Source organism: Mauremys reevesii, linkage group 3 (genome assembly GCF_016161935.1).
Source record: "Mauremys reevesii isolate NIE-2019 linkage group 3, ASM1616193v1, whole genome shotgun sequence".
NCBI classification, from domain to species: domain Eukaryota; kingdom Metazoa; phylum Chordata; order Testudines; family Geoemydidae; genus Mauremys; species Mauremys reevesii.
Window position 1 is genome coordinate 40,379,471 of NC_052625.1, and position 17,885 is coordinate 40,397,355.

The following is a 17,885-nucleotide window of genomic DNA, read 5'->3' on the forward strand; positions in this document are numbered from 1 at the left end:
AAAATATGAGTGTGTAGGACATCAGTGTTCCATTAAGCATTTTCTGGATATCTGGAGAATTAACTATTTTGAGAACAAAGTAGTAAAAGAACAGGGGTGGCTAACCCACAAAAGCATCTCCCTCACGCAAAGCAGTCCCCAAAATGACGCCTAGCTCCGAAGGCAGCAGCACAGAAGTAAGGGTGGCATGGTATGGTATTGCCACCTTCACTTCTGCACTGCTGCTGACCGGGCACTGCCTTCAAAGCTCGGTGCCTGGCCAGCAGCAGCTGCTCTCCAGCCACCCAACCCTGAAGGCAGCACAGAATTAAGGATGGCAATATTGTGACCCCCTACAATAACTTTGTGATGCCCCCTGATCCCCTTTTGGGTTGGGACCCACCATTTGAGAAATGCTGGTCTTCCCAGTGAAATCTGTAGAGTACAGGGTAAAAGTACACAAAAGATCAGATTTCACCCGAGAGACCAGATTTCACGGTCGGAGACATGTTTTTCACGGTGATGAATTTGGTATGGCCCCATCTATAATATCAGCCAATCAGATCCTACCCAATTCATAATGCGGTATACTGCTAAAAAAATTTCTTTTTCTGGATAAATTGCTCCATATAGATAACAGTTGCACTAAATCTGTTTTCTATTCCAACCAGAATGCAACAGAGTAATAACAACACAGCAAGAGCAACTGTCACTCTACTGCATCAATATTCATCAGATAAAGCAATTAAATCTAAATCAGTATTTGGTATAACAAAAATAAATTCATTCTATTCAAATGTAGTCAAAGATCAATGTCTCCTGCTTTGAAAATAAATCTCTCTGCTTTGCTTTGGCATTTATATTAAAGCAGGAGACTATTATCCTCACACTGTTTTAATTATACTGATTCTATGCTTTAAGAATTAAACCATAGAAAATGAGCCATTAACCTTTATAGGCTGCATCCAGCCCTGGCCTAAGTGGGTGCAAGTGAAGTAAGACATTAGGTCTCAGGTTGGCCCTGAGGGCCTAATCTGTATGCACACAACTTACTAGTAAGTACTTGAAAAGCTACAGTGTGAGGAAGCCGCAAGGGATGGAAAATTTTCCTTCCAATTTTCAATCCCCCTAAAACTCTGAGGGAGAACAATTCACAGGGCTATCGTGAATGACGCTTTGGGGGATTAAATATCCTGTCCTGATCACAACAGATTTCTCCTATTCTGGTCTTGAATAAATTTGCCAGGCACAGGACTAAGGAATGTGTGTACGCAGAGAGAGCGATAGCCAATAATACTTCTTTCCCAGCATTTGTGTGGGGCAAGTTCTCTGCCAAACACAAAAAAAGACAGAATTTGGCCATGTAACCTGCAAAATAAGTGAATGACTATGAAACTTTGAAACTTACAGTGTCCTAATGAAATCCAGTGTATCCTTATCTTTAGCAAACATGTCAGCAAGGATGTGTTGTATTCCAGCCTCTACTTCCTGAATGGTTGTAAGTCCTTAAATGAAAACATACTGCTAATTATTATAAAGAAGCTAAACACCAGTAATAAACATCAGTAATAAAACATATCCCTAAATACATACAAACGGAAAAAATATAAATACAAGCTACTGGAATAATCTGGAGTGTTGCAGTAAAGAAACCAAATTGATGGAATTAGCGAATATCATCTGGCCATCCCTTCCAAAACATCTAAAATTAATATCAGATTCTAAAAGTACAGATTATTAATTATGTTACTGTAATTCAAAGCAATGTTAATTGAGAGATGGATATCAAACATCTATACCTTATTCTAAAAGTACTTGCATGGGCTTCATATTTATTATACATTATTATTATTATTTCTAAAGTTAGATATTTGGACACAGATTAAGAGAGTTCACCCAAGATAAGTAATCAAAATAGAGGATCACATGCTCCCACTACCTACCGACTATGTCACTTTTTTAAGCATATTACATTGTTGCAATCCTGAGTACCTTTCCATAAAATGCTATAAACATCAGTATTACAGGGGGAGCACACTGTGATCCCTGTATTGAGGCTGCCTGATCTTCAGATGCTTTTTTGTTCTGTTTTTAATTATTTCAACCATTTTGCTCAGTACAGATGTAACTCTTAGAGGGTCTGTTATTCCAAGGATTACTCTTATAGCCTTTTTTTTTTTTAAAGTATAGGTACAAAAATGTTTGCTATACTGCTAAATGTGGAACACTGGCTGTTTTTAAATGAGAGATTGCAATATTTTTGTTAGTAGCTGAGCCATTTCATTCAGCTTCTTCAGAACTCTTAGACCAGGGGTTCTCAAACTGGGGGTCGGGACCCCTCAGGGAGTCATGAGGTTATTACATGGGGGGTCGCAAACTGTCAATCTCCACCCCAAATCCCGCTTTGCCTCCATCATTTATAATGGTGTTAAATATATTAAAAAGCGTTTTTAATTTAAAAGGGGGGAGGTCGCACTCAGAGGCTTGCTATGTGAAAACGGTCACCAGTAAAAAGGTTTGAGAGCCACTGTCTTAGATGTACCTTCTGATCTGGTGACTAATTTGCTTTGTAAATTATCAGTTTGCTCCTAAGCCTCTTTTTCTGACACCTCAGACTCAGAGTACCTCCTCTTTATTACCAGAAAGGAGCACATCCAGGTTAGAAATCCCCTCAACATTCTCAGAGGTGAAGAGTGATGTAAAGAAATAATTTCACATCTCAGCAATGTCTTTATCTTCCTTAACTGCTCCTTTTAATCCCTGATAATCCAGCAGACCCATCAATTGTTTGGCAGGTTTCCTGCTTCTGATATACTTCATGAATTCTGGACTTACCTGTTAAACCAACTGTGTCCCTCACAACTCTGCAAGGCTTCATATCCCACTGAGAGCAATCAAGCCAAGCATAAACTCATATCTGCACACTCAAGTTTACCACCATTTAGCTGCACTACTTCTCAAAAGAATCTGCCAAATGTATGTGCTTCAGTCTGCTGATTGTAAAACAGACTATTTACATATACATAAAGCACTGTTCCAGAGTGTTACACCCTCCACAAAGGTAACAGCCTAATCCTGCAACCAAGTTATTATAGTTAATCCTTTACTTCAAATGCTAGACGTCTGTGCTGCAGTGCTGAAATTTTAGGACTCAAACTCTGCTGCTGGCGCATGGGATGAGGCACCACAGTTACACATTATAGAATTTGTTCTTGCTTTTTTTTCCCTTTTAAAATAAAAAGTTACGCAGAAAAAACCTTCAAAGAATGTTAGGGTCAAGCACTCCAAATTAGGAAATACTACCAGAACTAAGGCTGCCAAAGCAATCTTAATTCTATGCACTCGTGCATATGCACTATGACATAGCCTTTAATAATATGATCGAATGCTACTTTTTCCTATAGAATCCCTGCCTCAGGTGCTTAGCGAATGAGAATTGAAAGGCACGTGAAGATTGAGGCATGATTTGTCTTCTGGTTCAAGGAGGTCCACATGAGCAGGGGAACTCTGTTTCATCCCTGGCTCTGCCAAATTTTCTATACGATACTGGTCACGTTTACTACACCAAAATTTTGCCCAGAGCCAATAATTGTATGTCCTTCATTTTTTGAATGCCCAACTTGACATGAGGTCTCATTTTAAGAAGTGATGGGCACTTGCAGTCCTGAAGACAGCAGAAGCTATGAGTGCTCAGCATCTCTGACAGTAAGGCAGTGTGGCCTGGAGGAACCAGAAGATTCCACCTTCTAATCCTGGCTCTCTGGGGATAACGTGTAGCCTTGCGCAAATCTGTTTCAGGGCTGGTCTACACTACCGAGGGGGGGGGGGGAAGGGGCGGGAATAACGTAGCTGAAGTCAATGTACTTAGATCTACTTACCGCGATGTCAACGAGAGATGCTCTCCCGTCTATACTAGACATGATAAATCGACCCCCGCTGGATCGATCGCTGCCTGTCGATCCAGCCAGTAGTGTAGACAAGCCCTAAGTTTCTTCACATGTAAAATAGGTATTCAATCTCTTAACATCCGTACAAGGCTCTGAACATACAGAAAGCTATACAAGTGCTTCATACTCTGAAAAACCTAGGTTGGAATAACTGGGCCTATAAATTTACCATAATTGTAAACTCAGCTGTGAAAAGTGAGAAAAATACATAAAATAAATAACTAGAACAATCAAAGTCAACAGGAAATGGTGCAAAAGGAAGACAAAGCCCAAATTAGTCCAAACGAAAGGGCCTACTGATATAATTCAAAGACTGTGCTAAGATCATGCCTGGTAAACAAGAACAGAGAGAGACTGGAGATCGACCAATCAAAATTGGTGTTTCAGAAATTAGGCCTAATTGGCGGTCAATGTAATGAGAGGAGGGGTTGTTCCACACATCACTGCTTTTTGGGATACATAATAAAAGATAGACAACAAGGGAGCAGGATACTGTGATGCTGGCTGACTGAAAAAGTGGAAGGAGCATGCTTCACCATCATGGCTGCCACCCCCACTGTCTTCAGGGACTCTGTACCTTCTTCATCCTGATCCGAAGGCATATTCTGACCAGACTGGACCAGAGGGAGGAACCCAGATGACACTACCACCTCCATTGACTTCTGCTAAATCCCAACCACCACCTGAGAAGGGAAACCTCTCGTCCCCTACCATCAAATCTGTTAATTTCCTTCCCTACCTTATTTCTTCTCCTTCCCATCCATAAGTACATAAGAATGGACATACTGGATCAGACCAATGGTCCATCTAGCCCAGTATCCTGTCTTCCAACAGTGGCCAATGCCACATGCTTCAAAGGCAATGAACAGAACAGGGTAATCATCAAGTGATCCATCCCATCATCCAGTCCAAGCATCTACAGTCAGAGGCTTTCAGACACCAGAGCATGGGGTTGCATCCCTGACCATCTTGGCTACAATAGTCATTGATGGACCTATCCTCCATGAACTTACCTAATTCTTTTTGAACCCAGTTATAGTTTTGGCCTTCAGAACATCCCCTGGCAACGAGTTCCAGAGGCTGACTGTGCATTGTGTGAAGAAGTACTTCCTTCTGTTTGTTTTAAACCTGCTGCCTATTAATTTCATTGGGTAACTCCTGGTTCTTGTGTTATGTGAAGGAGTAAATAACACTTCCTTATTCTCTTTCTCCATACCGTTCATGATTTGATAGACCTCCATCATTTCCCCCCTCAGTCGCCCCTTTTCCAAGCTGAACAGTCCCCATCTCTTTAATCTTTCCTCATATATTAAGCTGTTCCATACCCTTAATAATTTTTGTTGCTCTTCCTTGTTCAAACTCCACCAGTGCCAGTCCCAAGCCCGGATCAAATAGAGGGAGGGTTGGTTGATGGGGCAGTTTCCCATCACATTAAAAAAAAAAAAAAAGGTCTAGCTACAGAGACTACTCACATAAACCAAAAATCAAGGCCTGAGGAGGCTGGAAAGCATTCAGATGCGCATATGACAGTGGATGATCAAATTCATCAGGTAGTCACCCACTCGATGGTCCAAACTCTGAAGGCCAAAAAGAGTACATCCATAGCTACATGGAATGTACGAACTCTAAATAGTGCAGGAAAATTAGCACAGGTAATCAAAGAAATGGATTGATGTAAAATTGACATTCTAGGACTTTGTGAAGTTAGAGGAAAAGATCAGGTATGATAACATCTGGAACCAAACATGAGAGAGATGTAGGAATCATCATGAATAGCGCTGCAAAGAAATCACATATGAATTGGCAGCCAATATCAGATAAGCTACTGGCAGCTAGAGTCCAATCTCAGCACATTAAGTGCACCATAGTCCAGGCATGTGCTCCAACAAACAATGCAGATGAAGAGGACAAAGAGAGATTATATACAGAATTGAACGATGTAATGAAAGAAATACCAGACCACAATCTTGTCCTGGTTATGGGAGATTTTAATGTCCAGATCAGAAATGAAAGAAGAGGTTGGGAAATAATCATCAGCCCACATACAACTGGAGCAACAACAGACAATGGCAAAAGACTTCTTGAATTTTGTGCCAAAAACAATCTTAGCATCTGCAATTCCTTCTTCCAACATAAAAACAAACACAAAAAAACATGGATTTCACCAGGTGGCCATACACAAAATGAGATCGACTATATCTGTGTTAGTCACAGGTGGAAAACATCAGTGTTAGACACAAGAGTATTCAGAGGAGCAGATATAGGGAGCAATCACTATTTGCTGAAAGCAAACATCAAATTGAAGTTTAAAAAGAAAGAACATGTTATGAGAATGGAAAAAGAACGCTTACCCAATACTGCCCTTGAATGGAAGCCAGAAAATACAAGAAGAGAGGAAGACCGTGAATAACATGGAAACAGAGTGCTGAACAACATCAAGCACCTCCACATGAAATGGGAAGATTTGGTGAGAAGGGCAGTTTACAGGCAAAGATGACAAATGTGGGTAGGCCAATGTGCAGCAAAGCACAGAATTGACTAAGGTCTAAGGTTCCCTGTACCTTTTCCATTTCTAATATATCTTTTCTGAGATGGAGTGACCAGAACTGGATGTAGTATTCAAGGTGTGGGTGTACAATGGATTTATATAGTCGCATTATGGTATTTCCTGTTTTATTATCTATCCATTTCCTAATTGTTCCTAATATTCTGTTAGCTAATATTGTTGTTCTGTTCAGAGAACTATCCATGAGGACTTCAAGATCTCTTTCTTGAATGGTAACAGCTAATTTAGACCCCATAATTTTGCATGTATAGCTGGGATTATGTTTTCCAATGGGCAACACTGAATTTCATTTGCCATTTTGTTATCCAGTCACCTAGTTTTGGGAGATCCCTTTCTAACTCTTTGTAATCTGCTTTGGATATCTTGAGGAATTTTGTAACATCTGCAAATTTTGCCACCTCACTCTTTAACCCTTTTTTCAGATCATTTATGATTATGTACTGGTCCCAGTACAGATAGCAGAGGGACACTGCTATTTACCTCTCTCCATTCTGAAAACTTACCATTTATTCCTAACCTTTGTTTCCTGTCTTTTACTGATCCACACGAGGTCCTTCCCTCTTCTCCCTTGACTGCTTAGTTTGTTTAGGAGCCTTCAAGGAGATATTTTGTCAAAGGCTTTCTGAAAGCCCAAGTACACTAGATCCACTGGATCACTCTTGTCAACAGGTTTGTTGACTCACTCAAATAATTCTAGTAGATTGGTGAGTCATCACTTCCCTTTACAAAAGCTGTGCTGACTCTTCCCCAACATATCATACACTTTTGCCCTCTCCCTCTCCTTTGCCTTCTAATAGCAGTCTGACTTAGCTGGCCAAGACTGTTTATTTTGCAACACTGCTGTAAGCCTGTGACCAGAAAGGCAGCTAAATGTCCTAAACAGCCTGATGCTAATACAAGTTTACCAGGTTGCAGTATGACTGAAAAGACCATGTGCGGTGCCTGTGTTTTTCAGCAGTGAGGTTGCAAGTGAAAGTCAACACCAAGACAGAAACTGCATTTTTTTTAATCTTTGCTGTTCTCTTCTTTTCCCTTGTGTATGTGTTGGTCTTGTTTTCTAGAAAACAGAACTGGACTTTAGCACCACCACCACCCATAGCTCCAGCCCATCTCAACTAACTTCTTCTCTCTTCGCCAAAAGCACAGTTATCATTGAGAAGACAATCAAACAAGGGTGGGTGGGCATGGGGGAGTTTCTTTAAAGACTCTCTACAGCTAAAGTAAAAGGGCATAAGAGATACTGTTCAAATAAAAGCCTTACTTAATACATTAAAAATAAAACGGTTTAATCATTTTTCCTTCTTTTTCTGTATCTTTAATAAAAGGTTAAAAGAATTCTTAAATGTGTGTTTACCATGGTAATAAGCATGCTGAGGTTTCTGTATACAAAACCCCAAATCTTGTTTAAAACTGTTTAATGTTGGACAGTTTCAGTGTCCTGTTAACACACCTTTGACTCTTTGGGTTCTTTTATTCTATCTAAATTAACAGAACAAGCAGCAAGTTATTGAGCAAATCAAAATAGTGGTAAACTTTGCCCTGAATCTGTGTGTGTCAGTTTCCCATTTGTAAAAAAGGATGCAAGTCTTTCCTATTAAACATTCATTTGTGTCTGTGAGGTGCTCAGACACTACAGTGACGGCACCACAGAAAAGCATGTGAGGAAATGAATAATTCCGTATCCGGTGCAGAATTTGGATGGGGTGCAGTAAATGAAGGATACATCTGCACATTGGATGGTGAGGATAAGAGAAATATTGAAGAGCTACCCATTGAGTGAGCACCACCTAGCCGGTGCACTGCTGGAGGAAGGGGTCCGTGCTAAAAACTGTATGTGATCATGTAATTAACAATTATATTACAATGCATAAGCACAAAGGAGCAGAATGAAGCCTCTAGACAGCCTAAATTCTGGAATTTCATAATTTTTGAATGCTAGACTTTGCAACCTAAACAACATATTTTTAATTCAGAGTTTTGTTTTGATACATAACATATTACTAGGAATATTCTAAAAATGTCAACTGAGAAATTAAAAGCTATAAGCCAGAATCCCATGGGACCATTTTTGCATGACTAAGAGCTCACTCCTGTGAGATCAAACAAAATTTATTCTCCTCTCATACCGATACCTGATTCCTATCTGTATGTCGTTTGTAAAGTGCCTCATGGTCCTTTAGGATGAAAGGCAAAATATAAATGCAAGCTCTGATTCTCTATTTCTAGCAGAATATTGAAAAAGGTTTATTCATTCCAAATATTAAAAATGACAATGATACATGCTATAACTGACAGTCCCTTTTGAATGCAAACATTGGTACTCCTGATAATTCATCTCAACTTTCATTACAAACACTTCATTTTGGCTCTGGCACTCTCCCAGCACAATCAATTATCTGGCAGTATAGCACACAGCAATGCTTGCAACATCTTGCTTATGAAATATTGCAGCACTCTAAAATGTGATATTTAATCAATCAGAAATTTTGCCAATTGATTCACAATGCTAAATTTGGACCAATTTAACTTTACCATTTTAGTTAATCTTTATATTTTGATTACTGTTTATAATGTGAGATGAGTAAGAGTCAGTATCAACAAGCAGTTTCAGCGTATGCACTGTAAAAAAAGGTGAGGTGGTTTATTGTCAGAAACTGCCCCCTACAAATAATCACATTTTCAAAGACAGAATCAATTCTGCAGAATGTAAATGTGACACAAGTAGTAGTTAGAGCACCCATTCCAATATCAGACTGCCTTCTCTCCAGCACCATCAACACCCACCCAACACTTAAAGGGCTCCCACTCACTCCCAACCACCAAATACAGACATTTTTAGGATGCGCCTTGGTGGATGAAATTTGCTTCAGTGCAAGATGCCTGCACAAGACCCTTTATAACACTGAACTATAAGTCTCATGTCAAGGGTGTAAGTGGGGATGGAACCTTAGACAGGCCCTCTGTGCTGTAGTGAAGTTCACCCTATATTTTCTCATGCCCCAGTCCCTGTAGCAGGTATTCATTTCTCCAGCTTTCCTTCTCGGATTTTCCAGAATTTTTTTTTAGACAGTAGATGACTGTGATTTTCAACTTGGCTTTTTCTACTGCATCTATCGCTGAAGTCTCTAAGCCATGTAAGATATTCTCATATTAACTTTCAATAGGATAAGGACAATTAATAAATAAAGCTGTTTTTTATTCAAGGCATGTTCTAATTCCCATTACCGCATACAGGCACTGAGTACTTACCTTTGACATTAGGCTTAATGTAAGAAAACAGACTGAGTTCTACTGGGTTTTCGATGAGAGATATGGCAGCAGGTTCCAATCCCAGTTGTTTGGCCCTTTGGGCTTTGGTGCCTTTACTTCCAGTTTTATATGGTGCAGACTGTGGGGGGGGAAAGTAGTTGTAAAATGTATTGTTATTTAAAAAGGCAGAGATCAACATTTCTGCCATATCTAAGCTAGGCAACATATTTTAGGTCAACCAGAACATTGGCAAATTTGTGTCAAATTCATCAATTTGTTTCAATCAAAAATACCCCCACTCCCAAAATCAAAACATTGTGTCTTAACATCTTCTAAATGAAAGGTTTCAATTTTTGGATTCAAAATGACTTTTTATTTCAAAAATGTGCTTCAGCTTATTTACAAAATATAAAAAAAGCTCAAAAAAACTAAACAAAATGTTTTGTTCAATCCTAAACTATTTTTTCCCCATTTTTCAGAATGGCCAGCGAACCAAAAATCATTTATTCTCACAGTACTAGTCACTGCTACCATTTTTCATTACATCTTCTTTAATTGTACAAGGTAAAATTTTACAAACATATTTAAAAAAGAGACACTAACCACATGGTCCAATTCATCCAAAGTTTTGCAGTTTAATAAGGCTGTTAATAGACTTCCCGATAGCTTGCCTTCTTTCTTTATCTTCTGTATTGTTGCATGTGTCTTCTTTGCAACAGTACTACAATACATGAGTTTTATGTTAATAAATAATCACATTTCAAATCAGATAAAAAAAGATCATCACTAAATATGGTCCAATCCACTGGGTCTCATGACAGCATGTTGTTGAGGCAGTGTGTTTGCCCTCAGAAGCCATGGAAGACTACACCATATATCAGCCTCGAGGAACCCACTCTGACAAATGCTGTAGAAATCCTAATAATTTCTCTCCCATTTTAATATTTGTTCAACAATCAACAAAGCTTGCAATAGTTGGGCGTGGGGGGGGGAGGAATCTAGAAATCAAGCAAAGGGTGTTAAACTAAGTGTTTTATGCTTTGATGTTCCTTGTAACACTGCCACCCTGTGATCCAAGTGCAGCAACTCTGACACTTCATCTAAATAAGAATTTATATTAAGTACGTATGAGCTAAATCCAGGATGATGAACACCTGGAACTCTTGCTCAAGTCAACGGGAGCTGAAGATGCTCAGCACCGCTCAGAATCTGTCTCTACAGTAGCAGACGTCTTAGGGTCCAGCAGCCACTAGTACGTGAAATCATTACAAAACACATGAGTTTGTCTGACAGTGGAGGACAGTGGCACACAATACTGCATGCCCCCTCAGAAACCCATTTCCTGTCCCAGGCCTTCTCCCCTATCTGGGGGGATTCCCTACTCCAGCAATGGCCAGGACTGGAAGGGGGAGACCTCAGCACATAGAACCTTTACATCTGTTCCCTGCCCACCTAGAGCACATCAAACATATTTTAAAGACACACTAACCACTGCATCAAGGAGGAACTGTGGCAGCCCTGATTGCCTCTGCGGTAGAGTCTGAACTAACAGAGAGCTGCGGGCTGCTTCAGCGGCAGCTTGCTCTGCTTGGCCAAATAAGTGCTTCCCACTCCCCAACTATATTATTTGGAGAGGGTTGTTGCGTCTCCACAGGCCCGGAGAGACTGTGTGCATGTGCACTGGGGGAAGAAGAGGAGTGACTCCCTGTCCTCCTTGCCTACTTATAAGTATAGCAGCTTGCTCCTTGCACTCACTTCCTCCGTCTCCGCTAAGTGTGTGCATGGGTTACTGGCTCCTGGCCTGGCTCCCTAATCACAGTAATATTTTGGAGCTGCCTTCCATGCCCGCTACAAACGCCAAGGTACCACATGCTACTCGCCTTACCCTACACTAGAAGCTGCTGGACTGACTGAAATGAGCCCTGGGCTTCTTTTCCAGATGTTCAGATGTCAATGCAAGGGGTGGAGCTTATTTATGATTCAGGGCTACATACTTCAGGGGCCTCTAAATCACAAAACATATTTAAAATAACTCCTCACTGAGCAATTAGTAACCCTACCTCTCTTTTTTCTTCTTAATCAAAGTGAAAGGCAGGGGAGCATCAAGTAGACCCCTCTCTTTAACTCTGAGTATTTTGGCTTTAAGATCTCTGTGTTCTTTTTTTTTTTTTAATGGGAACATTCTAGTTGGGATTTCCCCCCTCTTGCATTACTGATGCATACTCACCACCTTCACAACATATTTTACTGGGAATTATACTATTGCTCTTTCAGACACCATACGCACAGAGTTCCAAATTGTAACCAAGCACACAAGGAACACAGACCTGGCAGCAGGTCATCGTTTAACTCCTTTCCCTCACACACACATACATGCCCCCCACTAGATTACTTACCGTAGTTCTTCCAGCGTTTGCTGTACTTCTCGCAAGGCATCAGCTTCCAGATTATTGACAAGCTCTTTTCGATACCGGGCAATGAATGGAATTGTGTTTTCATCACGGAAAAGGCAAATTATGTTTGCACACACCCATGGCTCAATATTTGTTCTTTCTGACAGGACCTGCCACAAGAAAACATAATTAACCATTTTTAAAGCTGGTAAATTGGCTTAATGTCTTCACTTCAGTTTCATATCCAGCCAGTATAGAGTGCTGTTTTGTGCACAATACTGCCCTCTGCTGGATGGAATGCCAGGCTTGTAAAAGCATGTGTCAAACTATAATACTGCTATAGGTACCTTGACCTTGAATTTGTACTTATTAAGAAAAAAAGAATGAGTTCTGGCATATGATGACTATGAAATAAAGTGGCCACTGTGGGGACGGACACAGGGGGGGGTAGGATGAACATGAAGCACTGGGTGGCCACAATCCTGTTATACTAGGTCAGTGGTGACCAAAAAGTCATTATTAAAGACTGTTCCAAGTGTGATGTGACTTTGATAATCTCAGGGTCTTTCCTAACACACAAGGGTCAACATCGCAAAAACCACCACCATATTATAGGCACCTTTGCTATCAGTCTTAGTAGAAACCAAGGGCTCAGCGTACCCTGGAATATCCTCAGCCATGTGGGTGGCTAAGGTACATTGATACAGTGGTATGGGGAAGATTATACTTCATCTGTCAGTGCTATAGCTGCTCTGTGGATAAATAGAAGACTTCAGTCTCCAGGGCCTTTCATAAGCACTAAAACTGAACTGAGGTGAGAATGCCATCAATCCTAAACAAAATATGCAATTTTCATAATTAGGCCAATTTTCTAGCAGAATAATCACCACAAAAACCCCACCCAATTATTAAAAATAGCTGCAGTAGGTTATTTTGGGGGGAAAGGGGGGACTGGCATTGCAGAACCCTATATTAAAAAAAATGCAGACTTGGTCCACTGGGAACCAAAATGATGCCATCAAGCTCATTTTACTGAAGACTCAATAATTAAATACAGGCAGAATTTTCAAAATACCCTAAGCCCTGATCTACACACAGATTTTGTACTGGTGTACTAATTCAGTTAGGGGTAGAATTTTCTATTGATATAGTTATACCAGTACAATCCTTAGTGTGGACTCAGTATATGGGAATAAGCTCTTCTGGGATAAGTCCCCTTTATGCCAGTATAACTGCATCTACCCTACAGTGGTTTGCATCGCTTTAATTATCTTGGTATAGTTAAAGTGGCACAACTTGTATGTGTAGACAACATCTAAGTGACTTAGAAGCCTCTGAAAATTTTACTCTATATGATTATACAATACACACATGCTCACCTGTGATCATACACATCACATTAACAGCAACACATTTGAGGCTACATAAAATATCTTATGTACCTTACTGAGTACCTAGTTATAACCAACTGCATACACAGGCTTAGATAATAAACAAGGACATGGGAGAACTTCAAGGAGTTTGCCAACAATATTTGCAGGAACTTCTTCCCTTTAGAAGTCAGCAGAATTTTAAGGAAGTCTGGGAGAGAACTCTGATAATCTATTCTAATATTTTTAATGTAGTAGCAAGCTGTACAGTACAGTAGCATGAGTACGCTACAATGTGCTGCCCTATTCCAGTCACGTCCCAGTGTTCCATAGCTACATCTAGCCTCGTAGAACAAGGGCATTAACTGGCTATTTCTACAACATCTGCATTTAAATGGTCATGATTAGGCTTCATAGTTAATATTCTACTGAGATGCATGAAGATGTCCTCACACTATTTGACATTATTGTTTTAAATCTATCTGGATGAAGGTTCCACTCTGGCTGATATATATGCTGAAGTCTATCTCCAAAACAAATGGGCCATGATTTCTTTATCGTACTTAAAACTTACATTCTAGAAATTACTATGAAGTCTGCAAAAAAAAAAAATCCTACATTTTCAAGGGTGCTACAGTCTTTGATTTGCAACTCCCTCAAGCTCTAATGGTGATAAAGAGAAAGAAAGTGAGATTGTTCTGTAAGTCGCTAAAAGATCTTTAATTCAAAGTTTGTCTACAAGTCATAAATGTCAGAATGATATCTGAATGGAAATTTGTAAAACTGGTTATTCAGAGGCATTTTATAATGAACTATAACTTTCATCTGTGTATCTTGTCATGGCCTATGTTCAGGCTAAGAACAAACTGTAGTAAATAAAGTAACTCAAGCACTATTTACTTAAGAGTACCATGCTACTTCCTGGAATGTGTCAACGGCTCTTATTGAAGTCAACAGGGATCACGAATGTGTACCAGAGCCCAAGTTAGTCCTATTTCTGTAAGCTACAGTAGCGCTTTAGTGGACTGCTATAAGAAATGTGTCATACCTGCACAATGTCCCAGTTCATTTCTAATTCCTCTTGGTGCTTGGTGCTTCCAGGATGTTTTACTGGTTTTCCTTGAGGACATGTTGTCGATTTTATCCTTTTTAAAGGGGGTTCATCAAATGTAAAATCTTCTTCATATTTTTCCTGCTTTACTTCATTTTCCATCACAGGCGCACTTGTTGAGGGTATTTCATCACTATCTAGGTTATTCATCTTTCCTTGACTAACATTTACTTTTGTTCCCCGAGGCATTTTTGGCTTTTTAGTTCTCGTTTTTGGTTTGGGGTCTCCATCTTCTTTAGGCTGTAAAAGTTTCAGTCCATCTTTACTGTCTTCATCAGCAGCAACAGGCAAAGATGCATTCTGCCAAATAATCCATCAAAATAAATTAAACACTGAATATCATGAATTAGTCCTATAAAAACATAGCAGCTTTAACATAAGTGTTGTCACATGGAGAACTTGATGGTAGACATCATTTTCCCAAGTTATGGCCCTATACTGAGAGGTGCTCAGAGCCTCAGAGTTGGTGTTCAGCACTGTAAAATCAGGCCCCTAATTACAGTGCAGCCTGTCTTAAGCAGACCTTCCAAGGACCAGCAAAAAGATAAAAACTGCAGCCTAGTAGAGATGGGCTTTGAAGATCAAAGTTACTCTAGAAATCTTGGAATTATTTTTAAACAGCTCTCTTAAAATTGCCTATGGAGAGAATGTAGGTCGTGGGTTTCACTGCCTACATCGTGTATATATAATTCAGTGCTCTAACAGACTGAGCTTGGAACTAGAAGGCACCTCCCGAGTTCCAATTCCATTCCTTATGCTAAGTTGTTGAGAAGTCTTATGCAAGTCACAACTGGCTTGTGCCCCAGTTTTTCCATCAAAGTTCTTCTTTGGGATCCAGGATCAAAGGCTGGCAAACACAGTAACAAAGGGAGCTCCAAACACAGGGGATCTTATACATAGGCCATGCATGCTGAAATATCTAAGCACATTAGGGTAAGTTACGAACAGAGTAGTTTCCCTCGTGATGAATACCCTCCCTGCAATTTTTTCTAATCTTGAGTATTTCTTAGCCCTACTCTTATATTTTAGTATCAAATATTTGATGAAAGACACAAGGAAAGTCATTCAAACATACTCATTAGGTCTTCAAACTGAACTGGCTTCACTGCTGCTGGGTAAGATTTACAGAAAAATATTCTGCAAGCTGCACTATGGAACCAACACTAACTAGTATAACACTTACAGCATTTCTATCCCTTCCATTGTGCTAAGAATTTATATGGAGTACCAGAGTTGTGAAAAGGTGGAAGAGAATGCAGGCGCAGTACAACAAAATGACATTTCAGTGCTGTTTCGTTTCCTCTAAAGGAGGGGACGAGGTAGGGTTTTTTTTAAATTAATATATAAACCTCGTGGCTATAAAGAGATGTATGGCCTACTTCTCAGAGGTGTTGAGCACCTACAACTCTCAGTAGGAAAATTTTGGCCATTGCATTTGACAGCTTTAGTAGTTATGTGTGTCCTGCTTACAGATACCTACCGGCTCCTCTTTTACTGCTGTCTTCCTGGTCCTTTTCCTAATCACAGTTGACCGTGGAGCAGCAGCCTTTTTAGGTTTTGACTCAGGTTTTTTGGGCAGTCTACGTTTACTTGCCACTTTGCTTTTTGGTTCCCATTCCTCTTCTTCCTCCTCTGATTCAGAGGAACTGAAACAAAAGTAAACATTGCAAAAGGAAAAAAACATCTGTCAGGCTATATCTATACTACAGAGCCTAGACGGATACAGTTCCCTAAGCACCGAGGCCGTACATGCTGACAGCAGGAGTTTTTCTGCCAGTGTGGGAACACCACCTCCCCAAACATTAACTACACCAACAGCAGCACTCTTCCGTTGACACAGCTGCCTTTACAATGGCGTTTTTGTCAGCATAACTATGTCGCTGTGGGGGTGATTTTTTCAATTTTAGTTTTAAGTATAGATGGAGCCTAAGAAAGATTGTAAAGCTGTTTTCTGAAGTAAAGGGAAATGGGCAGGGAAGATGAGCAGGAAGGGATGCAGAGCCTATAAGTAAAGCCTTTTAGCCTACTGCAGTTAGTGGCTGGAGTGAAGTGCAGGATCTAGAGCTACTCCATGCAGACCTCTGGCCTTGCTAAAGTGGTACACACAGTTTGTACATGGTTGGTTTTGTTTTAGGGACTTTAGTAGTTAGCCTTTATTCTAAGGGCTTGGCTGTACTTGCAGATGTAGAACACCAGGAGTTAAACCAGCCCTCAGAGACAGCAGCAGGGAAAGCGCTGCCATGTGTTCACACTGTCAGCTGCAAGCCATATTAGCAGCTCTTGCAACGCCACAGAGAGTGGTGCATTGTTGTAGCTATCCCAGTGTGCAAGTGGCTGCAACATGCTTTGGAAAGGGTTTGCAATGCCTAATGGGGCAGGCACAGCATCACATGATGCAGGTTTCCCAATCCCATTGTTCCAGGGCATCCTACAGTACTAGATTGCCAGCTGCTTTTCAAATGGGGGGGTGGAGTGTGACATGTGTATGTGGGGGGAGAGACAGTGTGTTTTGGCGGGCAGAGAGTGTGTCAACATGCTATTTTGTAAATTCAGACAGCGGCAGGGAGGAGGGGGAAGCCCCGACATCAGCCCCCATCCTCCGCCTCTCTCTCTCTCTCTCTCTCTCTCTCTCTCTCTCACACACACACGTAGGAGCTGGATTTTATAATGTACTATGAGAATTAATGTATGATTTGATTTCATCCTGTCAGCCGCCCTTTTTGAATAGCAGAAAGGAATGACAGACTAGAACAATCCTTATGACTGATTATGGTCACGTTTTTGTTTTAAGTATCAGAGGGGTAGCCGTGTTAGTCTGGATCTGTAAAAGCAGCATCCGACGAAGTGGGTATTCACCCACGAAAGCTCATGCTACAATACGTGTGTTAGTCTATAAGGTGCCACAGGACTCTTCGCTGCTTTTTTTGTTTTAGGATAAGTTATAATCTCTACTATGGTTTCCTATATGTATTACAAATTAGGCACTCTAGTTAAATATACATTTCTTTGTTTTAAGGTTTTAGAAAGTAAGAGACAGGATCTTGTATTGTATCTATGTTAAGGAGATTAGAGGAATGTTGAGGGCCTGATGCCCCAATGTGAACTGTTTTAGGCTATGGCTACACTTATACTTCAAAGCGCTGCCGCGGCAGCACTTTGAAGCGCTAAGAGCTCTCCCAGCGCTGTCCGTACTCCACCTCCCTGTGGGGAATAACGGACAGCGCTGGGAGCCGCGCGCCCAGCGCTGGGGCTTTGACCACACTGGCGCTT

The 17,885-nt window shown here is 40.5% G+C and overlaps 1 protein-coding gene across 5 annotated transcripts in view; it reads right to left on the reverse strand.

The window, feature by feature from the left end:
• The window catches only part of SRBD1 (S1 RNA binding domain 1), a 242,111-nt gene that overhangs the window by 191,490 nt on the left and 32,736 nt on the right, over positions 1–17,885 (reverse strand). For all 5 annotated transcript variants that reach the window (XM_039532621.1, XM_039532618.1, XM_039532619.1 and 2 more), the window contains 6 exons: positions 16,096–16,261; positions 14,553–14,915; positions 12,138–12,304; positions 10,345–10,462; positions 9,742–9,880; positions 1,388–1,484 (listed from right to left, as the gene is read on the reverse strand). In XM_039532621.1, coding sequence (XP_039388555.1) covers positions 1,388–1,484; positions 9,742–9,880; positions 10,345–10,462; positions 12,138–12,304; positions 14,553–14,915; positions 16,096–16,261 — 1,050 coding nt within the window. The remainder of the gene's footprint in view (positions 1–1,387; positions 1,485–9,741; positions 9,881–10,344; positions 10,463–12,137; positions 12,305–14,552; positions 14,916–16,095; positions 16,262–17,885) is intronic.